The following is a 25,729-nucleotide window of genomic DNA, read 5'->3' on the forward strand; positions in this document are numbered from 1 at the left end:
GAAGTCTATCGAAAATATCATATCATGCTCAAAATTAGATAATATACCCATTATGACATCCGGTGAAGCCAAAGCGTCCTGCTGCGTCATGACGAGGACTCTGCCCTGGGCTCTAGGGCGTCTTGGTTGATCTCTCTGTTGTTCTCCACCTCTACTCGTATGGCTAGACCGTACACCACTACGCTTCCGCTGCGCCACTCTGATTAACCCTTTGATCTATAAATGCATCAAATAGTACTCTAAATACCCCCTGCTCATAACCTCGAAAATTTTTTACTAAACTCAAATACCCAAGTACTTCACGATCTCAACTCCTTATGTACTGATCAAAAATTATTCTTGAAGTGCACGAGTCAAAGCTGAAATATAGACGTACCGTAATCGTAACACTCACGTTATTCGAATAAACTATACCCCCAAAACTTACCACAAACTTCTTGAGGTCGGCCACGTCGAGGAGGCATATCCATACTAGCTGAGGGAAACCTATCTACACACAGAGGGATGCACACGAGGTGCCGAGTCTACAGGAATTGAAAACCTAATGCTCTGATACCAAGTTGACAGGACCGCCCCCAGATTCCACCCTGAAACCCGGAGAGGTCCTGCGGGAATCCAAATTCAAGGAAAATCCTACCGAAAATTCGGCAGAACCTCCCCTAAAAATGGACTAACCCAGAAACTTCTAAACCTGTTAAAAAGCACTTCTAAGTCTTTCAGCCACCTCTACCACAAGCAAATAAAGGGTCTCGGACCCACTTAAACCTTAGGAGTTGTTATCAGAGCCACTAATCATTTACAATAAGTTTTTACAAAAATAAACATAGCGCCTATAGGGACCAGGAATAAAAAATGGATGCTTTGCCTCGACGCGTTTGGCTCGACCTCCACCAACGCTACTACCTGGGGGGACAATTTAAGACAAAACAAGAAAACGGTGAGATAGGCTCAGTGAGTGGACAGTTAAATGGAGATGAAAATCAAAGATTTAAATATCTTTTCAGAAAAACCTTTTTTCACATGTTTAACTCTAAAACCTTAGAATGTTCTTTGAAATCCCCAAGTTTTTAAAACCATTTCTCAGTGAAATAATAAAATATGAAGTTGAAAATCAAACTTTGAAATCCAAGTTCTCAAACTGAAATCGATATTGTCAATTTATAAATAAATAACTTGAGCTGAAAACTTTCTTTTCAAACATTCTCAATATATTGAAATTCAATAAAACTGTTCAACTGAAACCGTCTTACTTAAAACCTTTTTGCTGCCATAAACTCATCACTTAAAATACTTAACAGTTAAAAACACACACCAGTCAGATACCCATAGAATCTGTCATACATGCGCAGAGCCGAGGATCTGTCATACGCATGCAGAGCCATAAATAATCTGTCATACATGCGCAGAGCCGAGAATCTGTCATACGCATGCAGAGCCACAAATAATCTGTCATACATGCGCAGAGCCGAGAATCTGTCATACGCATGCAGAGCCACAAATTCTGTCTTACGTGCACGCAGAGCGGCCCCCAAAGGGCGAAGCATCCCGACACACGGCCCAAAGCCTATATGTGCATCGTGATGGGTCCCAAAGACCTTTTAAATCTGAAACCTGGAGGGTACTGTAAAGGTGGTTTGAAAACCATTTTTTTATATCTCAATGCCACGCAAAATAATTTCTTAAAAAATGAAAAGTCCCAATGAGATTCTCACACCTTTTGCTATCAACTCAAGGCTTTCTCAAAACTTTGAAATCAATTTCCTTTCAATAAATTATTGTATAAATCACTTTTGAAATCGTACATCTCTATCGACTCTTAAAACCACATTTATTCGTCAATCTCGTATGAAAAATCATTTAATAAAACTTAAAGTAAGAACATTAGTCAAACTAACGGAAATGTAAACTTTGGAAATCATAATCACTTATAACAAATTCAACCCCAAAATATTTTACTCAATCCATACTCAAATAAAACTCGGGATAAGCAAATAAATTCAACCATAAAATAAACAAAATGTTTTTAAAACAAAAGTCCACTCACAGTGAGGAAATCTAACTTCGATCCTCCTCCGGATCGTCACGAGCCCCGGTCGTCTCACCTATAAAATAAACAAATAAAAATACTATTAGTCCCGCCACAAAGACATCAAAGTGGGTGCTAAACCTAATGTCTCACTCGATTCTCGTTCAATGACCACGAATTTTAACATGCCCAAATTAAAATCCGTAAACGCCTCCTCATATCCCAAAAGCTTCGCGGCTCAACCCAACATCACATACACTTCTAGAATCAAACCGGAAATTAAGAGGACTAGCATAAGACTTATATCGGTCGAAAGCTCATCTTAGAGAAATTTCGACAACAACAAAGTCTCACTTTTTGCGCCCCAAACAAATTTCGACTTCTCCAACCACACTCGACGCAGCCATGATTAAACCCACTCAACAATCGCCTTAAAAATAAATTTACAACCACGAAATGACAACGGGTTTTCGAAATCACAGCGGGTGCCACCCAAAGTGGCTGCCCCAAATCCAAATTTTAACTAAAATACCAAATTCATCAAATCTACTCCAACCTTCAATTCTAAACAATAATTGGGGTTCCTAGGGATGAAATTTATCCAAAACCAACACCAATTAACAACCCCCAATTCAGAACTCAAAGAAATTCGAAATGCCCCTATAATCCAAAAATTTAAGTTCCCAAATTTAAAGTCTTGAACCACAAAACCAGAAGAAATTGAAAGCCCAGAGGAAAAGGAAGAAGACCCACTTACAAGGGAGGTGATTGGCGCCGGAGTTCAACCCAAAATTTGGCGAAACAGAGGGGAGCCAATTGCTGGGTTTTTTGTGCGCACGGGCTGGGCTAGCTGGAGGCGGAGCTGGCGAGCTAGCAGGCGTTGGGGAGGCACGCCGGTGACCTTAGGTGGCTGAAGATGGCTGGGCGAAGAGATGGGCGGCGGCTGAGTGATGGACGTTGGCTGATGTGCAGGGCTTGGTGGCGCACAGAGAAAGTGAAGAGAGAGAGAACACGGGGAGAGAGAGAGAGTAGGCTCGGGGGGTGGTGGTCGGCGCCTGGGGGGCGTTTGCCGGAGCCAGGGGCTGGCCGGTGATGGTGAGTGGGGGTGGCTGGGTGGTGCGCGCAGGGGAGAGGGTGCGGAGGAGAGGGAAAACCGAGAGAGAGAGAGTGCGGGGAGAGAGAATAAATAGAGGGAGAGAGAAAGTTCTAGAGAGAGAGAGAGAAAGTTGTGGAAAAATCTAGAGAGAGAGAGAGGAAATCTGATTTTTAAAACCCACTTTTATAAATTTACAACATTGCCCCCCACTTTAAACACCTATATATTTCAAACCGTAACTCGGATTGGCGCGTGCCGCGTGTCTATGAAATCGTGAGATCGAAACCTATCTACCGGACCCAAAGTCAAAATCGAAAACCCATTCATTTTAAAAGTCAACTTTTGGTCATGCTTAAATTAAAACAAAAATAAATAAATCAAAACTTTAAATCAAAACTCTTTTTATTTTCCAAATAAATCTCAAAATCTTTAAAATACAATCCAACATCTTTTATAAACCTCTTAAAAACATAATTAAATAAAAATTTAAATTTCTAGTGAAAATTTGGGTCGGGTTGTTACAACTTGACCCAAATTTTCTCAAACAAATCATTTTCATCAAACTACGATCAACATCCAAACTCAAGAAGAAGCACTATCAATAACAACAACCCCATTAGTTGCAGCCATGTCCTTAACAAATATATATAAATCATACTCTTCATAAGCGAAAAAAAATACATAAAACATTATTCGAATACCCATATCACATTCCGACAAAATGTTAGGCTTATCAGAAAATGAATATCTCCCATAAAAAAAACTACCTACTTTTACATTTCTTACTCCCCAGCATGCAACAAAGTCATTTCTTTTCCGAACAACTCAAGTAAAATGGTCTCCCAATTCAAGGCCTGAAGCTCGAAATCTAAATAAAAAGGTACAATGAATTTGCCCAAATTGTTGTTTACGGACCAATGTTGTATTCATACACAACCCACAAGTGTAAGAATCTCCAGTATCCTTGTTCCCCTTACAGACCAAAGTTCTATACATAACCATGCATCAACTATTTTATGTTGGTTCCATGGATCAAGAGTAGGATATTTAAGTGATGAGATCTTGTTTTGATTTAATCCATGAATCCAATAAGTGAGGAAATGTCTCGTCAAGCATCTGTTAATTTAATTATTGGTCCGACGAGTGGAGACAAACTTAATGAACCATCTTTACAAAATGTCACTTGCGAATAATCAAATCCAAATAAATAATGCCCTCTCTGATTTTAGTCCTACTGCTTTGCTGATCACCCCACTGATCATATCAACACAATTGCCCAATATATGTAGTGTTTGTGCACGAATGGTTTCAAAGCCTCCAAAATCCTGATAGCCAGATTCTGACTTTTCCTTGTCTAAGATGAAAATTTTTTTCTGAGAAACAACACATAATAAAAAAAGGAAAGTAAGAAAACATATAAGCAAAAATGCATCTCTTTGAAAATGGTTGAGCATGTCTTCCCCAACTTGTGGCATCCAAATTCTAAAGCTGGACTCGATCTAGGATCAAGAAGACAAACATAAATACTACTCGCAATAATCCATGCTTTTGATAACATTATAGAGCAACAAGAAATTATAACGAGGTTAAATTATTTGATCAGGAACATGAATACCAAATTCAGAGTAAAGAAAATGAAAGAGACAAACCAAATGCCAATTCAAACTAGTGTCTAAACTAAGAGTCAGATAACATTACAAACTCGGTAGCCTCAAAGCTATGTGTTTTTGGAATGATATACTAAACTGCTTAGAAACACACCAAAAGAACTGCTTGAGAATTGTTTCTTGTGCCTCACAATTTCATGTCTGTTGACCAGGTACCTTGCACGCTAGGATGTTTGGTTATATGTCTAGTCTTCAGTTTCACCACTTTTCTTCCTAGTGAATTCCTTAGCCTGGTTGTACATTGAAGAATCTCTTCTGGATCCATATTCTTCACACATACCACTCTTTCATTCTTGTTCTCTGTGCATTGACAAAGGAAACTCTCATGAAATTTTAAGGCTTATGCAGTGACTCACAAGAGTGCATGTCAGAGAGAGAGAGAGAGAGTCTTACTGTATAAGCCCTTCAAATGTGGATGCTGACCACGAATGAGTTCAGTAACCACCTCTAGCTGAGGATTCTGCTCCTTAAATGCAGGTAGTTGTGACTCCATAAATGATCTACCATGTAAAAAGCGAAATCACGACAAATAAAATGAAAAAGATTCATTTTCCCCTTTTGAGCACCAGGAAAGAATTAGAGGCTCCTAAAGTAAAATAATTTGTTTAGCAACGCTTGTAAAAGGAGGCCCCATACTGGGAATCCAGATCTGAATTAGTTCTATTTCCTTATGTTACAGTCTCATATAGACGGTTTGTCCTAAGGATAGGATAAGAATTAAAGAGAAAGTGCAATCCAAATCAGAATATCACCTTAATACCCAAAGCTATTCATAATCCAAATCAGAATATCCATACATATACATCCATACCCAATGCTACTCATATACATATACAGGGAGTTCTGTCCGGGCATCCGCAGCTTGATTAAAGTATGGTTCTGTAGTTTAAACTACCGAGTGAATGGAATGATTATTGATTAATCATATCCATGGTTTTGCTAACAATATCCATGGTTTTGCTAACAATAATTTCCTTTGCAATGCCATGAAAGTGAAACAAAAAACTAAAAAGTAATAAAATATATACCATGCACACGTTTTTATGCATTGCAATGATGGCTAACCCAAAACGTAAGAAACAATGGAAAAAATCATTAAGCAAATGAAGGCTGTCAATTTTCCAATGCATGCAATTATGTTATTGCCAATCTGGAGGACTCAATAAAAATCCATCTAAAGGCTTAACATGTAGAACCAGATTTTCATGAAAATCTGGACGTTTGGATAACAGAAGAATTCTATATGCACACACACTCACACACAGGTCAACCACCGTTGGAATTTGACCCAACAGTACACTTTAACTTGAACCAATAAATTAAACTAATAAACTTTTAAAATTAAACTGACATCTTTCAGAAAAAATGATAACAAAAACATTAATTGTTCCAAGAAAAATGCACACACTCCTTGTATTTTTCCTTCATCGTCCTCTACTCCATTACAAATTAAACAGCCTCTTCCAGTTCTCTTCTTGAAACCCATTGAAGAAAAAATAGCCAACCTCCAGGCAGATTAAGACGGTCATAAATACTCTCGTTTTCTTTTTTACATAACAACATCCTGGCAAATGATCTTTTAGTAAATTCTACAGCATCTGTAAGCTGTCACTACCAGTGGTTCAATACTATATTATATTAGTTCATTTCACAAGAGTCAAATTTTAGATGTAAAAAATGTTTGATATCATAATTTGCAACTAATTGTTTGTTCCAATCTCTCTGTTTATAGTAAAGTTGACAGAAGTTTTATCTTTAAATTTAACAAAATAAAAATTTGTTAACTCAGATAATGTAACTTCATAAAGTACGAGCAATGCACGGGTTTTGCAGCTGGTGATTATTTAAAGAATATACCTGATTCCCCTACTGCTTCCTCCCCAATCAGAAAAGCTCACAATCAGTTTTTTCAGTTGCCATGCACCTCTCAAAGCCATCTGACATGAGCGAATTAATATATTAATGAGAAATTCTGAGAGACACAATGAATGTTAAAACAACATTTCATGAGGCATAAAAAATACATCAAACCTCTTAGGGTCCATTCGGAAAAAGAGATTTTGAATCTAGGGATTTTAGTAAATACTAGTAATTTGTGCCCGCGCATTGCAACGGGCCCGGAAAGTCTATAAATGTGCAAAAGGCTTATAAAATTTTAATGGAAAAATACCGTGTTTAGTATATCAAAGTTTAAATGGTTGTGCCCAGCCTCATAAACCACCATCAATCAGATTTTAATCAAACAAAATATTTCGTTAGAAAACTATATATTACTTTGGGCAAAAAATGTAATAGACAATATAGTATAAGAACTAAAGGAGAAATGGGCCAAGAGGGAGGATGACATCCTAGTCCTGAAACAGTTGGTTATTCCAAAGGACAAATATATAAACCAAAAGAGTTGACCACAATAACAACCAAAGAAATACAAAATCAGTGATTGCAAAAAGGTTTAATGAGTTGGGTCTGCAGCCTGAGAACTGCACGGAGATAAGTTGGAAATCAGTACGTGTATTATGTACTTTGATAATGAAAACCCAGGACAGCTCATAGAGGTTTTATTAGACAGAAACCATGTTTAAAAGGGATTATTCAGAAACTAATCTAGAGGCCACATGGAGGGTAATGCTAGAAGGGGAGGCAGGCCGAGAACCCAGTTCATACAACCAAATACATGCATGAGCTAACAGAAGATCAGTCAATACACAATTACAGGTTAATTTCTTAAAGTGAAATAACACACCGACCAATACTAAGGGTCATTCATTGAATTGTTTCAGAGACCAATGTGCATGTAGATCTTTAAAGTGTATTGAATAGAAATCGACCTCTTGCTTAACAGAATTCCTTAAACAGCTTGACTTCAATGGTCACCGTTGCAAAAACAGGACAATCAAAAGCAGGACAATAATACCTATGAAACATGCATTTTTTTGTTAAAAGTGTAACAGTTAGTTATTGCAATGGATAAATATATAAACTAAAACAGTTGACTACAACAATAACCAAAGGACAACAAAATTGATATAAAAAGCAAACAAAATGAAAGAAAACATTAAATATCAAAGCAACAACCGACTTAATGTGAGCCTCAATTTCGTGTCATACAAAAGAATTGACGGCTGAGTGGTCGGAACCACCGCCGTCGCCATCCACAATAGCGAATCCTAATCCATATTTCAAAAATCCTCCAAATTACTCTAAATTTCTGATTCTAAACATCAATCAGCCTTCCTAAGAGGTGGAAATTGTCCAACAATTAACCAAGAACTATCTCCAAAACCAAATTTCAAAGCACACCCGAAATGGCCTTAAACCCCCAAATTTTTAGTTTTTAAAAACCAAATACATAAGGGAATAAAAACCCAGTAGGAGAGAAAGAAAACACACCGGAAATAGCAGTGATTGGCAACGGGAGATGGCCGGAATCCGGCGAGCAATGGCGGCGGGCTCTGGCCTTGTTCTCGCTCGTGTAGGGGCTGGGCTGCAAGGGGGAGACTGCTAGGGGGTCGGTGCTGCGAGAAAGGCTCGCTGGTGGCCTGGGCTGGTCGGGTGGTGGCCGGAATTGGCTGGGCTGGGCTGGGCTGAGCTGGTGCGTACAGGGGGTGCGGCAGAGAAGAGAGAGAATGTGCGGGAGGGAAATGAGAGAAAAGGAGAGAGAGAGAGAGAGAGAGAGAGAGAGAGAGAGAGAGAGAGAAGAGTGTAGAAAATTCTAGAGAGAGGGTGTTCTGATTTTTATTTAGGTTTTAAATTTTAAAAGTCCTTAAAATCAAAGTCTAAAATATTCTCTACTTCATTCGTCATTCGTCCGTAACTCTTAAACCGAAATTTCGTTTGATGCACGATTCGCGTTTACCGGCTCATGGCTCGAGCACTACCCAACCATGCCAAAATCAAAGTCAAAATCCAATTAATTCAATTTGGTCAAAATTTGGTCAACTTTAAAATAAAACAACACTAATTAAATTTCCAATGAATTCATTTTGGTGAAAACAACTTAGGTCATCAAAAATAACTTTTAAATTTTGCATAGTAATTTAGAAGAAAATCTTCAAGGTACCACAATTCAATTTATTAAAAAAAAACTCTTTAAACCAAAGTTAAATAAAATTTCAAATTTTTAGTGAAATTTGGGTCGGGTAGTCACAAAAATACATTTCTATATATTTTAGAGGAAATTACAAATTTCATCCAATTATTTTATACATAATTTAATTTTGGTTCACGATCTTTTTTAAATTTAATTTTGGTACACTTATTTTATACCTAATTCAATTTTGGTCCACAATCTATTTAAAATTATGATTTTAAATCCTTTTGGTTGTGTTTTATTCAATTATAATTGAAGTATAAGTTATATTTTATCATTTCGTAGAGAAACCAATTTGGAGTGTTATAATCAAAGATAATTGAAGTTTGATGTACTTTGAAAAATCTGAAAATTTTCTAGGAAAAAGGGTAGATTTTCTAGGAAAAATTGGTAGTTTCAGGTACCCTACTTTGGGGCCAATTACCTTGTGTTTTAGAACTCCGATTTGAATTATCTTTATATGGTTGTAAAGAGTAGATGCATAACTTTAAAATAAGTATATGTTTTTTGAATTTGGCTTAGATTTGATAGGGTAAAAGACGAGACAAATTTGAGAAAACAAATCTGAACTTTTATTGAACAAGTGGAACAATTAATGGACCAAAACAGAACTTAAAAAAGATCGTGGACTAAAATTGAACTAGGTATAAAATAAGTGGACCAAATCTATAATTTTCTCTATATTTTATATAATATATAAAATAGTAAAATACCCTAAACCCTAATATTATACTAAATTATAAACCCTATAATCCTATTATAGTATAGAATATATTAGTATATACTAATATACTATATAGTATATCCTATTAATACTATAAATTTATAATTCATAATTGGTACTTGGTACTTGGTAACTTGGTATATAGTATATAGTAATTATGTTATATAGCTAGTATCTACTAAATAGTAAATAATATATAGTTATATTATATACTATATATACTAATCCTAAAGTCTAAACCCACTGTATAGTCTATATAATATAATATAAGTATATAGTATATAACTATATACTAATATGACCTATATGGCTATATGGTATTTAGGTTTAGGTATACCGTATATGACCTATATCCTATAGAGTATAGTCTATAGTGCTATACCCTAAGGTTTAGGATATAATTAATGATATAAATTAAAAAATATATAAACTATTAAGTAGTAATTATATAGCATATACTATAAACATTTTAAAAACATATAAATTATAGGGTTGTGTATTTATAAGTTATAACTATATTCTATATTAAATTTATAGTATATAGTAAGTTAGTAACTAGTAAGTAGTAACTCGTTAACTACTAACTATAAGTCTATAAGTCTATAATTATAAACTATATACTATAAATTTTAAAAAACATATAAATTAAAAACATATGTAATAAAAATAAAAAACTTCAAACCCCACCCAAACCCCAATTGAAATTTGACCCCAAAAAACCCTAAACCCCAAAGTCCAAACCCCAAACAAAACCCCAAAATACCATAATCCTAATTATTCCTAAATTACTAATTTCCTAATGTCTAAATAATAAATGAATTTAAAAAAATACAGCTTAAACAAAATAACATATTTCTTTTTTTCAATTTGTGCCTCTCTCACTCTTGAAGTCTCTCTCTTTCTCTGTGCGATCCCAAATTCCCAACCAATGCAATTACTGCACAATCTCCACCACCATCAATACAGCATCTCCGAACACCACCACCACCACCACCTTAAACTACCAATTCACCACCGTCACCTTCATTTCTCCCTTTCTCTCTTTGCCTCACAACTCTCACCAATCACCACTGTCGCCTCTCTCTCTGTCTAACCAGTAACCACTGTCGTCTTTCTCTGTCTAACCACCATCGTTACTCGTCGCCTCTCTCGCTTTCTCACCGCCCAGTAACCTAAGGCAATCATAAGGTAATTTCTTAATTAGGGTTTCGAATTGGGTGTTTTTTTGTTTCAATTGGGGTTTAGATTTAGGGTTTCAAAGTTTCAATTTATATTATGTTCTTTAGGAATTCATTAGGGTTCCAATACCACCTTCATCCGACCGATACCGATGGCGGTTACCGATTTCCGATGGAACGGTATCGGCCCCGAAACCCCCTATTTTGTCCTCTGTCGGACAGTATTCAGTTAAGGGTGTTCGATTCGATAATTGTACCGATACCACCCTTAACTGTAATAATTTTAGTATATAAACTATATAAACCATAAAAATTAACCCTATACTATAATAATTTTAGTATACAAATTATAAATTATAGTTTTGGACTTTTAGTAATATTTTTACAATATATCAACTATAAATTATATAAAATATAAACTATAAACTAGTAATATTTTTAGACTTTTTTGCAATGATAATATTTAAATAGAGACCTAAAATAATATCTTAAAGTCCAAAGGAATGATATATAAAATATATTTAATTTTATTAATTATTATATCAAGTCCAAATGAATATATATAATTTTTGTTCACACTTAATAAAAAAAATAATAATAAATAAATATTTTCGGTACAGTACGAGATGGTATGAGATTGAGATGTGGAAACCACTCTCATCCCATTGATGATCGGTACGATATGGGTTCAGTATGAGATATTGGCCAGTATCATTTTTCGACACGAAATTGACATAAAATAAGATAAAATTAGATTGATTTTCGGTATACGGTATTGGTGCCCAGTGTTATCATAAACATCATATTTGTTTTTAAGAAAGTAAACCCATAACTTCCTTGTGGCATCGTCGATAAAGGTCACATAGTACTTGGATCCTCCCAGCAGTGAAGGCCCCCACACATCAGTATGAACCAGTCCTAACTTGGTAGTCTTGGGTGCTTTGCCCGATTTTGAGAAACTCACAATCTTTTGCTTCCCAAAGATACAGTCTTCTCAAAGCCCAATATTCACTGATTTCACACCATGTAGCTTGCCCTTCGATTTCAAAACCTTCATCCCCTTCTCACTAATGTGCCCAAGCCTACAATGACAAAGATTAGCATCATCTTCATCTTTGACTGTAGCCACCAAGTTCTTGTTGTTCTCGGTCGTATAGAGTAGACATCTTTCCTTTCGCCATGACTAAAGCTCCATTAGTCACCTTCTAACAACAATTAGAGAATTCTGTCACACAACCTTCTCTATCCATTTAACCCATGGAAATCAAGTTTTGTGTCAAACCCGGAACATGTCTAACCTCGTGCAACTTCCACACATTCCCATTAGGTAGCTTGATGCTTACCTCACCCTTTCCCACAATATCAAGTGGCTCATCATCCGCAAGGTGAACTTTTCGAAAGCTACTAGAGACATACTTCTTCAATATACTTCGATTTGAGGTCAAATGGAAGGATGCTCCCCAATCTATTATCCAAGATTCTTTGCAAGTGTCAACCACGGCGAGAAAATCATAGCAAATTAGAGTAAAAACAAAGTGCTAAAATGCCTCAAAAGATTTTCTTCCAAGTATACATATATAATTGGACATGATACCTAATTGAACATGACCATGATACTATACATAATTGAGCATGATCATTTTCATAAGTAAATTCTATATATGTCACTTCCACAATAAGTTGTTTGGCAATATTTGGCCTCAATTAATTTCCTTGCTTAAAACATCCATTACAATTTCATAGGTACATTCAAAATACACAATCCAACATATGCCACATTTGGCAAAATCTACTTAATAAGAACATCACAAAATGATATAATTAAGACCATCACATATTTCAACATGTTTCAGGTTCCAAAATTAACAAGTCCCATAATCTGTGGCAACCATAATTTGTGGTCCCAAAATTAACAAGTTCCACAATAAGATTGAAATCTAGTCACATATTCACTTAGTAATTATTTGTTCCAATAAAAAACAACCACAAATAGCTTGGACTTCATCCACATCTTCACTTTGGAATTCTCTCCCAAGGCTTGAAATTCATGTACTTATTCTTCCTTGGTGGGGGCTTCTTCTTGTCTGGTGACTTGTACCTTTTTTTCTTTTAGTCAGCTGGTGCATGCACATTTGGTTGGGATGATGAAGCTTCCACTGTTTGTACGTGAAGCAGACCTTAATCTAAGGCTTGTGAAGTTGATGACCCTCCAAGTATTAGTGATGCAATAGCGCTCCTCCTACTGATTGTGATGAAGATGACCCTCCAACGTGTGATGAAGATGGCCCTCTATCAGTTCCATTAGTTTTTCCCTTTTTCCTTCTTATAACCTAAATCAACAACAAGATCATATAGTTCATAGCTACGGACAGTCTAGTACATATACTTATTGGTTCTTTTGCTCTTCTCATAGGTTTTTTTCTCTCCTTGGTGGTGGAAGATTTTCATTAGTAACTTCACTTAGGGCTAGGCACCAATACAGTATACCGAAAGCCAATTCGATTTTATCCTGTTTCGTGTCAATTTCATGCCCAAAAATGATATCGGCCAATATCCTATACCGAACCCGTACCGTACCAATCATCAATGGGATGGGAGTGGTTTCCACATCTCAATCTCATATCATCTTGTACCATACCGAAAATATTTAATTTAATTTTTTATTTTTTTTATTAAGTGTGAACAAAAATTATATATATTCATTTGGAGTTGATATAATAATTAATAAAATTAAATATATTTTATATATTATTCCTTTGGACTTTAAGATATTCTTTTAGGTCTCTATTTAAATATTATCATTGCAAAAAAGTCTAAAAATATTACTAATTTATAGTTTATATTTTATATAATTTATAGTTTATATATTAAAATTATTATAGTTTAAAGTATAAGGTTTCAGACTTTATAGTTTAAACCCTTAGAGTATAAGGTTAATTATGGTGTAGAATACCAATTATAGTTTATGGGTATAAGGTTATATATGGTGAGTAATACCAACTCAATGATAGTATATAGTTTATAATACTATAACTTATATATGTAACATATATAAGTATCTAACATATAACATATATAATAGTTATCAACACCAACAACAAAAAAATCAATTATATATAACCCTATACACTAACCTCTATTAAATACCCTATACACTATACACTATACCCTAAACTCTATTAATTACTTTATACAATAAATATATTATTAACTACTCTATAATCTTATATACATGCACCCAATCCTAATTTTTTAAAAAGATTTATTTGGCCAAACTCCAATCCTAATGTTTTTTATTTATTTATTTGATTTGGCCAATTAAAACCCCAAACCCCAATACTAGTATTGGGTATATAGTATACTAGTATATGATATAGAGTTTAGGTTTTAGAGTATAGTAAAATATGGTATATGGTATATGGTATACTATATGGTATAGGGTATATAGTATACTAGTATACGATATAGAGTTTAGACTTTAGAGTATACTAGTATATGGTATATTGTATACTATATGGTATAGGGTATATAGTATACTAGTATACGAGAGTACGTATACTAGTATACTTTAAAGTCTAGCATATAGGGTATGGAGTATACTAGAGTATAAAGTATAGAGTACGTATACTAGTATAGACTATAGAGTTTAAAGTATAGAAAGGTATAAACATGTATAGAAATGTATTAAAATGTATTATATAAATTATATAAAATGTAAATTATATGCATTATATGTTAATATGTTTTATAAACCCTAAACCCCAAACCCCAAACGAAACTCCAAAAATACCCTAATATCTAAAACTCTAAATGATATATAAATTGCTCGATATACCGTTTAGGAAAATAGTATTTGTCAATTGCTCGAGAAATTCCTATTACACATGATTTCACTAAATCATCTAATCAAGTTAGAAGAATTAACTGAATATTTTTTTATATCAAATGATATTAGGGAAGGGGAGAACAAGTAATATTGGTGAAAAACACTTTAAATGGAGCATTTAATTAGGTGAAAATTAACAATTTAAAGGGTGTTCGATGTAAATTAAATGATTTGATCTTATTGGATTATAATAAATATATTTCCTTGTAAAGTAATAAACACTAGCAGCTGGTGGTGTGATGAGTTTGTACTCCTTGTGGCTTCTTCTTGGTCTCAAGTTCGAGTCTCCTTTCAAGTGTTATTGTAAATGTTTTGCTGATAGAGAATTTTGCAATTGGTCTCGATCGGGATCGGGATGACACGGGACCATTTTTGAAAATGGTCATTCCATTTAGATCCCAATCCCGACCAACAACTCCGGGATAGGACGGGATGGACCTCATCCCTTCCCATCTCATCCCGTGCCCACCCCTACTTGCACTTGTGATTTATCCTGCAAAAATTTCAACATAATTTAATAATCCAACATAAGGCAAAAATTTCAACATATGTCAAAATGGTTTCAAAATTTCATACCTCACCATCTTGATGTGACTGCTAGTTGCACCCTTAGTCCAACCATAGGTTTTGGCATTATGCCCTCCATGTTCACATTTGCTTCACTTGATTTGTAGGTTGAACCTTGGAAGCTTTGTAGCATTATTTGGTGGTGATCGTGGTTTATCCAGCCTTCTATTCCATGATTTTTTGGTTTTACCTGCTTGTTTATGGTACTTTGGTGGCATCAAAGGAGTCTTACCAGTTTCAAGCCACACATCTTGGCTTGACATGGGATGCACCATTGTCTAATATGTCCTCCTATATATATGCTTCCTCTTTATAACAAACATCAACATAGTCGATGCAATCTTCATGATAGTAGCCAATTGGGGCGTCGAAAATACTAAATCCCTCATTTTGTTCTTTTCATTACTTATGGGCATAAAATTATGATGTTGCCCTAAATTTGGTTTAGGGTTTAGAAATGGAGTTTAGGGTTTAGAATTGCGGTTCTGGAGCTTATGGCTTAGGGTTCAGGTATTGGGTTTTGGGCAAAACCCAAAACCTCTGCTTAAACCCTAAGTTGTTTTGCTGCGTAGTAGTCAAATACAAACTTGATACAAATCTAAATTTGCATGGTAGTGTATGTTTATTGATAAATTGTAATTTATCTTTTTCCATTAATTTTGGTCAATGGTGACTAAAATGAAATTATGAAAAAGTGCATTGAGGAATCTCCAATTTTGAAAAATTTTATTGATTTATTTGTAAGTGGCCCTATATATTTTTTTTATATATTTAACTAATTTGATATTTTTAAAAGGAATTAATTTTATGAAAAATGTTTAAAAATCCTTTTGTAGACTTTAAAGGTGTTTTTATTTCTTTCTTTTTGGTCTACATTTAAGTGGACTTTAATTTTCTAACTAACTTTGATGTCATTATCACTCAATGACACTATTATAATTGAGTGATGATTACATAATGTTGGAGGGAATTTGATTATTTTTTAGTTGGACTTATATGTATTACTTTCTTATATTAGTGTGTTAATATTCCACAAGTGACATATATATAATAAAAAGTTATGTATACAATTATCATATTAATGTAATTAATTTTCTTTAATTGAAATGTCACTGACTAATTACATGACGTTAAATTAAAAGTGTGTCGAATTGTTCAATTTTTAAGTTGTTGAATTATTTTGGATATTTATCAAGATACTCAAGGCGGGTTAAACCTTTTGGGTTTAGTACATGTTGGATCATAGATATAAATAGAGAAAAATATGTGAAGTAAAAATAAAACTTTTTTATAAAACCAACCCCTAAGGTTACGGTAGCTCATTGCAGCCTTGAAGAATTACATAAACAAAGGTTTCAAAACTATGCAAATGTATAATCAAAATAAATAACTCAAAACCATCTTCAATCAATAGAGAAAAAATTAACAAAACATACTCGACACGAGATATCAATTAAATAACAATACCAATTGAATCCAAGAAGTTGACAAGTCTCAAGATGCTGTTTTGCTCAACCTTCGTCTAAGTTTGTATCTTTACTATGCTTTCGTACCTATAAAAACATCCAAATAATAAGGAAGAAAACAAATGTAGAGGGTAAGCATCTCATACGATCATAGCGTCCCCTCAAGGGACCCTGGCTAGTTTGAAAATCACAAAACATTTTCAGTGTAAATCATAGTAGAAATCATTTTCTTATGGATCCTTAAATCAACAAAACAAGTTCTTCAAACCTTTCCTTTGAAATCTTTTCAAAACATTTATGACTCGGCTGTACAACAATATGATTATAACTTAACATGCAATTTCATAACAAATTACTCATACCTGCTGGTCGATACACTTTAGGTACAACTATGCTAAGCTATTAAAAGAAATAGTATCGATAGTGAGAGTGCCATAATTACAGAGGTAGGAATTTGAGAACCGTACCACCTGCCAATTGATTAGTTATGAGCTCTAGCTTTGCATAAGCATACGTCACACGTATTATCTTGGCTAGGCACCCCATAACCTTGACCAATCACTTCTAGAAGATTTAGGGACTTGAACCCAAGGTCACCGAAAAGGCTACCTTAACTCTTAAACCAATCATAATAATAGAATGTTATAATAATTAAAAAACACAAACACACACAAAAGTCCATAGTCAGGAATATAGGATAAATCTCCCTACCTAAATCCAATGCTCTTCACGTATTCTTTTATATAGCCCATGCATCCCCATCCGTTTCAAATCCATCGCCTTCTTTTCACGTCACAAATAAATCATTTGGTAACTGGTATTCCTAGTGTCCGACAATACGACAACGTACTTAGTCAAAAGTGAAGTTCAACACAATCTCGTTATGACTCATCCATTTAGGCGGACTAAACTTTACTCTTTAGGGTTTCTAAGTTTCAAGTTAATTTTAAAGTCAAACAACTTGACTAATTGTCTTAGTTCAAAGCAATTTTACAAATTAATATAGGTTAGAATAAGTCAAACATAAGTATTATCCAAGTATTTAATTAATCTGTATTTCTCCAAAATATTCCACTAATTAATCAACTATTTGGTTGTTTTGGATAGTCATGATATTCTGCTAGGCATCACTCATGACCTGTGGAATGAAGAATTAAATAATAAATATCATTTATTAATTATTCTTATTTTAGAAGTGTTTCTAATAAAAGACAATAAATTTCACTGCCAGAATAATTTGAACCTAAGAGGTCACACTCTATATAAGGTTGATGACCAAGCAATAGAACGGTAGATGGAAGATGAAATTAATTAATGAGATTAATTAATTATTGTATTGGAAATGAATTATTGTGAATAATAAATTAAAGTTCAAATTGGATTTGGGTTGGTAATTATAATTAATATTTGGGTTGGACCTAAGCAATGCTCAAAGCCCAAGTAAGTTGGATTTAAGCAAAGCCCATAATAATAAATATGAGATATTTATATTATGGAAATATTAATTATAAATATTTATATATTGAACAGTCACCCGCATCTAGCCTTCCTTCCGTCTCTGACAGGACCGTCCCCCGATTTCGCCCTGAAACCCGGAGTGGTCCTCCCCACAAATCCAAAGAAAATCCTATTGAAAATTCGGCAGAACCTTCCTTGAAAATAGATTAACCCAAAATTTATAACCCTGTAAAGAATACTTCTAATAAACCACTACCTCCTCTACCATAACAAAAAAGGATCTCATACTCAAACAAAAAAACCACATAATCATAAAGTTCTAGTATGGTTATCAGAGCTACTACTTCTATTACAACAATTTTACAGTTAAAGTTAAAAGGAACTTTCAGAGTAGAAGTGACGCCTACAAGATCCGAGTAAAGAAAATGGACGTTATGCCTCAACATGATTAGCTCGACCTCTACCAATGCTACTGCCTGGGGGGAACAATTTAAGACAAAACAAAGAAATTGTGTAGATAAACTTAGTGAGTGGACAATTTATAAAAACGAGAAATAATTGTTATTTATCTTTTCATGAATCTTTAAACAAAGTCAAATTTAACTCTAACACCTCACGTCGATCTTTGAAATTTGAAATCCTCCAGTTTTAAAACTATTTCTAAAAACCTTTCTTAAACATAAAAAGCCATTCAATACAATAATTTGAATAAACCAAGTATGCTCTAGATTTCAAAATACTTCAATAAAAAAATGCTAGGCTAGAAATATAAGTTTAAAGTCATCGGGTAAAATTAGCGAATAATAAAATAATTTAGTTCATAACATTTTAACAACTCAACTTCACAAAATCTCAAACAAATGAATCAACGCACACCACACTTGTACCAAAAACCGGTAAGAAAATAATCTAGCACATCCCATGCAGAGAAAACTCAAAACACGGGCATGTTCGTAATCTAGCCACTTCCCGGTCAGGCTTAGGGTCTAGCCACTTCCCAGGCAGGCTCATCTGGTCATACGTGCACGCAGAGCAGCCCCAAAATGATGAGGCCTCCTGACACATGACCCAAAGCCTATATGTGTACCGAGATGGGTCCCAAAGACCTATCCAATCCGATAATCTAAGAGGGCAACAAAGTGGGTGGTATGAAAACAAAAAATCATTCGAAAACACATTTATCAAAACCCAAACTCTTTCATTTTCCTTTCAAAACTTTCCTTAACAAATCCAAACTCCTCATAATATGCATTTCCTCAAATCATAACATCCCACAATTAAATGTAAATAATCATTGAGATAATAATACGAGATATAATAAATACTCCCATAATCAAATAAAAATTTAAAACATACCCTTCCAAATCAAGGTACCTTCCATAAAATACACATATATATAAGCATGTTGTTATATTTCTTGATCACAAAATTTATGAATTTCAAGATAGGGGTGATCCAAAAAAATAAATCATTATTTGTGAGAAAATTTCGAGTTTCAGACTCAAAATGGATTCAACTTAAATCAAAGAGATTAAAATTATATAGTAAAACATAATTTATTAAAAGATTAAGGTCCACTCATTGTGAGAAAATCTAACTTTGATCCTCCGTCGGATCGTCACGAGCCACGGTCGTCTCGCCTATAAAATAAACAATAAAACACAATTAGTTTCGACTCGACAACATTGAAGGTGTGTGTGTGTGTACGAGACCTAACGTCACATCCGTCTCTCGTCCGACATAACGTGTAACGCCCCGAACCTCGGGCCCAATAAACAAACTGAAACACTGTCATTTAAACCCTTTTTCAAAGAATGAGTCATGCACTTAACATAATAAATAAATACATATAATAAATTAGAGTGCGAGCCCAAAAACATTTATGTAAAATCACTGTATAAAATCGGTTTAAATCAAATTAAAATGGGTTTGACTGACTCGTCTTCTCCTCACTGCCTCCACAACATGCTTAACCTGCAAAACAACCACAACCACACTACACCATATCTATGGTACACCGGGTCATTCAAACAAACAACCCGGTAAGCTCACTAGAGCTCGTATGAGTACAATTACTTAATTAACTAACCTCAATAATTTCCTCAATTTTCATACTTAATAAATAATCCACAATAAAATCCATGCATAAATAATAATGATCCAATCACATAATATTTCGATCACCAATGATCCAAGCATCAAGATAATCATAATTCTTCATATCCACATCAAATCCCACAATTAAAAATGTAACAGTCATTAATTCCAACAATTCAAGCTTAATCATCCACCATTAACCTCAAACATAATTTATATGCCTATACCATATCTCCAACTGATTCATGACAATTCAATTCACACATCATATTTCATAATCTTATGGCAAAATCATCAACATTCTCATCCTCAAAATTCAAGCCTAGACTTAACCAAATCCTAGCATACAATTCATACAAGCACACAAAATAAACAATCATCTATCTAATTTCACTCACAGTGCAACCACGTAAAAAGACCGAAATGCCCTTTACGGCGCCATTGCTCGGATCTCCAATCCGGCAACATAACGGCATCAAGAATGAGGTTTTCCGAGCCCATGTACCTGTTAAGACCAGACAACCAACAATTTCACAAACCAGAAATACAAATAGGCCGTTAAACGACCGAAACGGGCGGTAACCACCACACACGGTGGCTGCCTAGCCCCCAAAAAACACAGAAAATGCCACAAAACTCACCACCAGCTTCGGGTGACTGGCTAGAGGCCAAAAACCAACAGTTCAAGTCATTGGCACTGCCAAACAAGGCGGGACCCGTGGTGGTCCTTGGTGGTCAACCTGCATAGAATTTCGAACTCAAAATCAACATAAACGAATTACACAGGCACGAAGAAGATGTCAAGAGGATCAACTCTTATACCTGGGTCGACGGCCTAAAGTCGCCGGAAAAGCCAGAAAATCACCGAAGAAGCCACCAGACTTCTCAGCCACGATTCGTTGTCGCGAGGGGTTGTCGGAGAAATCAATGCTTGCCGTCATGTTCAGGAGGTTGAGAGGAGCCTTTCTGGGGTGGTGCGACATAGCAACTCTGCCGGTAAAGATGAGTCATCGTCGGAGGCCCGATTGGCCTTGAACTGGGTTCGGGTTTGGGGGGTTTCTGGGCTAAACAGTGCACAGAGGAAGGAGGGAGGAGAGGCGAGTTTGGAGAGCTTTCGTCCCCCTTCATCCACCGCTGGATACGCGCCCATGCGCCGATGGTAGGCGCGGTGAGGGTGAGAAGCGAGAGAGACAGAGGCGCGCGCTGAGGGGGGGGTGAGAGAGAGAGAGTTAAAAAAATCTGATTTTGGGTTTTAAAACCCCTTTAGTATAAATTACAAGATTGCCCCTCGATTGAACGTTTGTAAAACTCAAACTGTAACTCTAATTTACGCGTTCTTCATATTTACGAACTCGTGGAATCAAGACCTACCTAACAAGCCCACAGTCAAAGACGAAAGCCCACTAATTTTAAAAGTCAACTTTTGGGTCCATGAAATTTTCAAAAGAAAATTAAAAATTAAATCACAACCCGTTTTATCTCTCAAATAAATTCTCAAAATTCTTAAAATAAATTCCCAAAATATTTAAAATAAAACTTTGAAAAATACGGGGTCTCACACAACGGTTTACGATGCACAATTTGAACCCACAAACACCTCCTCAATTACCCCAAAGCTTCCCGGCTCAACTAACATCACCCAACCATCCAAAACAAATCCTAAACTTAAAAGGAAATCTGTCTGAGGCTTACTTCGATCGGAACGTTCGTCATAGAGTATTATCGGTATCAATAAGGTGACAACTCTTAGTCCGAAAACAATTTTAGCTTCCCCAATCAGATTCAACATATTCAAGATCAACAACTTACTCAACATTTGCCAAGAATAATCCTAAAATCACAAAAATACAGTGGGGGTTCGAAATTGCAGTGATTGCCGCCCAAAGAAGCTGTTTCAAGACCAAAATTATGCCAAAATAAACAATTTCATCAAAACCCACTCAACTTCTCAATCCTACACAGCCATTGGGTTTCCTAGGGACAAAATTTGTCCAAAACAACACCCCAAAAGCCCCCCAATCCGAAAACCCAAAGCAATCCCGAAATGACCCTAAACTCCCAAACTCAAACTTACCCAAAGCTCAAAATTAAACAATCTACCCATAAGGAAATGGAAGCCCATAATGGGGAAAAGAAAATTCACCAAAAACTTTGGAGATTGAGGGTTGTATTCAGCCTGAAATTTGAAGGACTTGCTTGCAGTTTTGTTGGAGTTTTCCTCGAGCAGAGGTTGCGCAGAGGGGCTGGGCTGGCTGGAGGAGAGATAGGAGGAGGTGGTCGGCATCAGGGGAGGCTTGCCGGAGGCCTGGGTCGGCGGTGGTAGTCGGCTTGGGTGGCTATGGTGGTTGGTGGGGTGCGGGTAGAGAGAGGGTTGTAGGAGAGAGAGAGAGAGAGAGAGAGAGAGAGAGAGAGAGAGAGAGAGAGAGAGAGAGAGAGAGAGAGAGAGAGAGAGAGAGAGAGAGAGAGAGAAAAGAGAAGGAAGAGAGAGATGGTTCTAGAGAAAGAGAGAGTGATTGATTTTTTAAAAATATAGCGGAAACCCAAAATTACAAAAATACCCCCTCCTAGATAATTTTTTTTTTCATATTTCCTTCCCCGAAACTCCGATTTAAAAACTGCTTTCGCCCACGTGTTTGGGAAATCAAATTCTATCTAATCGCCTCAAAATTTATTGGCCACAGTTTCACTTTTTATTCGCCCCTCTAAAACACTAGAATTTCCTCCCAAAATTTAGATAAAGTTCGACCAATAAAAATAAATTCTTATTCTAAAAATGCGACTTAGGGTCGAGTCGTTACATCCTCTCTCTTTTCTCAACATTAATCTTCCTCCAACCACTCGCGCGATGACACATGTCCTCCCTTCCAGCTGCTTCCAGATAAATCCAACGCCCTCTCTCATTGTGTTGATCTATTGACATGCATCTTAATAGCTATCACCAGCTTTCTTCCCAGCCATACACTCACTGCCACATGCCCCAAGCCTCTCAGATATTTTGGCCATACCTTCCTAGAAATTTCCTCACAAACCTTAGTATTTGGTCTATATATAGGAACCGTTAGCCTTCATTTTTGGATGATCTTTTGCTCATCATTTTAATTTTCTGCCTTTTTTAGCTACTCTTAGGATTTTTCTCTCAAAGTCTTTTGGGTATGTTGTAAGAGAGAGAATGAGAAAGTCATTTATTTTATTACACTTCTATTTTAATGAAATGAAATTCTAGTTTATTTTAGGGTTTTTTTTTTTAAGTCCATTTTAAAAAATCGATTGTTCATCTGACCCATACTCTACAGTGAACTATTGTAGTGACCTACTTTTTAAAAAAATCGGTGCTACAGTAACTGCTCTATAGTTTTTTTTTTTCTTCATTTCAGTGCTAATTAGTAGGGGTGGACACGGGTAGGGTTGGGTCGGGTTTGGGCACAACCCGCAGACCAAACCGATGGGCTCGGTTTGTAAAATTTACAACCCAACCCAAACCATTAATAGGTTACAAACCAAACCAAACCAAACCAATGTTATTCGGGTTGGATTGGTCGGGTTATTCACTTTGGGCCTACACCAAAAATTATTTGAACTAAGAGACTTATATAATTAAGCCAATGAAGGCCCAAAAGCGAAAAGCCCATGCGAATGTTGCAGTTGGGTAAGGTCTTTGGAATCACTTTTATAGAGAATGGATTGGAGGTGAGTTCTCTTTCTAGCCGATGTGGGATAGTGGCACAGTACTTTTTCTATTTCTTTCTTCTTGTGTTTTTTTTTTGTTGACTCTTTGCTTCTCTCTCTCCCTCACTGTCTCTCTCTCCCTCACTGTAACAAAACCCACGGGGTGGACATCAAACTGTCCAGCTCGACGAAATCTCCTCCACCGACCGTCAAAAACTCGACAAACCATCAATAACGGGCCGATTTCAGTCCGGAGCTTCCACCTACTCGCCCGCCAACCACAATCTTCTCCAGCCCAGCCTTTCTCTTCTCCCGCAAATCACTCTCCCCTTTCTCTTCTCTTCTTTTCTCTCCTCCAGCTTCTTCTTCTATTTTCTCCTCTAGCTTCTTCTTCTCCTCACTTCTCTCTGCAAGAGTCTCTCTATCACCCAGCCACCTTCACACCCACCTTTGCAACCTCACCGAAAATTTCATCTCCAATCCTCGATTCAGCCATGCGGGTTGGTTTGGTCTAGATCGGGTTTTTAGCTCATGCACCCGTAGACTGGCCTGCAGCAGGTCGGGTTGGTCGGTTAGAGCACCGACTACCTTTGTTTCCCTCTCTCAGACTGAACCAAACCAACCCATTCAGGTCGGGTTGGTCGGATTGGTCGGGTTGACCTGCACTTTGTCCACCCCTACTAATTAGTACACAAACTACAAAAAAAATCATAATTTAGATATTTTTCATTCTATAAACATGTTAAATAATAACCAACATAAAACACAAAAAATCAAGATGAGGCATCCATAATTTTTTGCGCTTTAATAGTAAATATAATTGTTACTATCGAATAGTAACAATCACTTATTGTTACTGCCCAACAGTGGCAATCACCTATTGCCACTGTCCGATAGTGGCAATCACATATATATTGTTATTGTTTGATAGTAACAACCACCTATTCCTATTGACTGGCAGTAACAATCACCTAATGCATACCAAACTCAATTACAAAGCTCAAAACTGTCACCACAATAATGAATAAATTAAAAGAATCTCAGCAGAAAACTACAAAAGACAACAACATAAAATACCCAGGAATATCGTAATTAAGTAGAAAGAACAAAGACATCCACTGAGTGTTGAAATAAACACAGCTAAATCAAAAATCTAATAACAAACTAAATATTGAGACTGAGATTCACAAGCAAAAGATATAAACAACAAATGAGTCCTACCTTAGCATGTTGTGCATATAAAGTGGAGCCGGTGGTGGGTTTTACACCGGAAGTGATAGAACAACGCCGAAAAGTCCCACTCTCAAGGGAGGCGCGTGGTGCGTGTTCGCCGGAGTCCAATGGCGGCGCAACTCGAAACCTTGGGGGAACGGTAGATCGAAGTCCCCTAAGCCTAGTGGTGGTCGCGGTGATCTGGTTGCCAGAGGTTTTGGGTTTCTGATATTTGTAGATCTGTTGTAAAACAGTGAGAGAGAAAAGGAGAGAGACGAAGAGAGAAACAGAGAGAGACGAAAAAGTGGACCGGGTATGTAGTTGGTGGACCTATTTAGAATCTAATTTAAACTAGTGGATAATAAAGTGAATTAGACTCAAAAGTGGGTGTTAAAATCATTTACTTTTTTATTTTATGTCAGTCTTGTCTCTTTTCACTTATTTACTTTATGTTGTTTAGTTATTTGTTAAATCTCTAGTTGTTATTTAATTTTCTTTAAATACTCTTAGTTTAGATGTTGTTTTATTTTATATTATCCTTTTATCTTAGTTCTAAACTCATGGGTGGTCACTAAACCCCGTTACCAAGGTAAGGG

At 35.8% G+C, this 25,729-nt stretch overlaps 1 protein-coding gene across 2 annotated transcripts; it reads right to left on the bottom strand.

Moving 5' to 3' along the window:
* Positions 1 to 4,646: 4,646 nt before the first annotated feature.
* On the bottom strand, positions 4,647 to 8,468 carry LOC147277780 (mitochondrial ribosomal protein L51/S25/CI-B8 family protein). Of its 2 annotated transcripts, XM_086254412.1 has the most exons (5): positions 8,180 to 8,467; positions 7,618 to 7,703; positions 6,647 to 6,726; positions 5,183 to 5,289; positions 4,647 to 5,089 (listed from the first exon to the last, which is right to left on the bottom strand). In XM_086254412.1, exons 3-5 carry the CDS (start codon positions 6,724 to 6,726, stop codon positions 4,917 to 4,919), a joined length of 360 nt encoding a protein of 119 aa, XP_086110538.1. In that variant the 5' UTR covers positions 7,618 to 7,703; positions 8,180 to 8,467; the 3' UTR covers positions 4,647 to 4,916. The 2 variants fall into 2 exon arrangements, with proteins under 2 accessions (XP_086110538.1, XP_086110539.1); XM_086254413.1 differs by lacking the exon at positions 7,618 to 7,703 and having other exon boundaries at positions 8,180 to 8,468.
* Between the last annotated feature and the right edge of the window lie 17,261 nt (positions 8,469 to 25,729).

Source organism: Dryas octopetala, chromosome 8, assembly GCF_963921425.1.
Source record: "Dryas octopetala chromosome 8, drDryOcto1.1, whole genome shotgun sequence".
Taxonomy (NCBI): Eukaryota; Viridiplantae; Streptophyta; class Magnoliopsida; order Rosales; family Rosaceae; genus Dryas; species Dryas octopetala.

Excerpts from the sequence above, each read along its gene's own strand:
- LOC147277780 (XM_086254413.1), bottom strand. The coding sequence starts at position 6,726 with ATGGCTTTGAGAGGTGCATGGCAACTGAAAAAACTGATTGTGAGCTTT. Across the intron at positions 5,290-6,646 it reads GGAAGCAGTAGGGGAATCAG|ATCATTTATGGAGTCACAAC; the intron begins GTATATTCTTTA and ends TTTACATGGTAG. Across the intron at positions 5,090-5,182 it reads ACATTTGAAGGGCTTATACA|AGAACAAGAATGAAAGAGTG; the intron begins GTAAGACTCTCT and ends GTCAATGCACAG.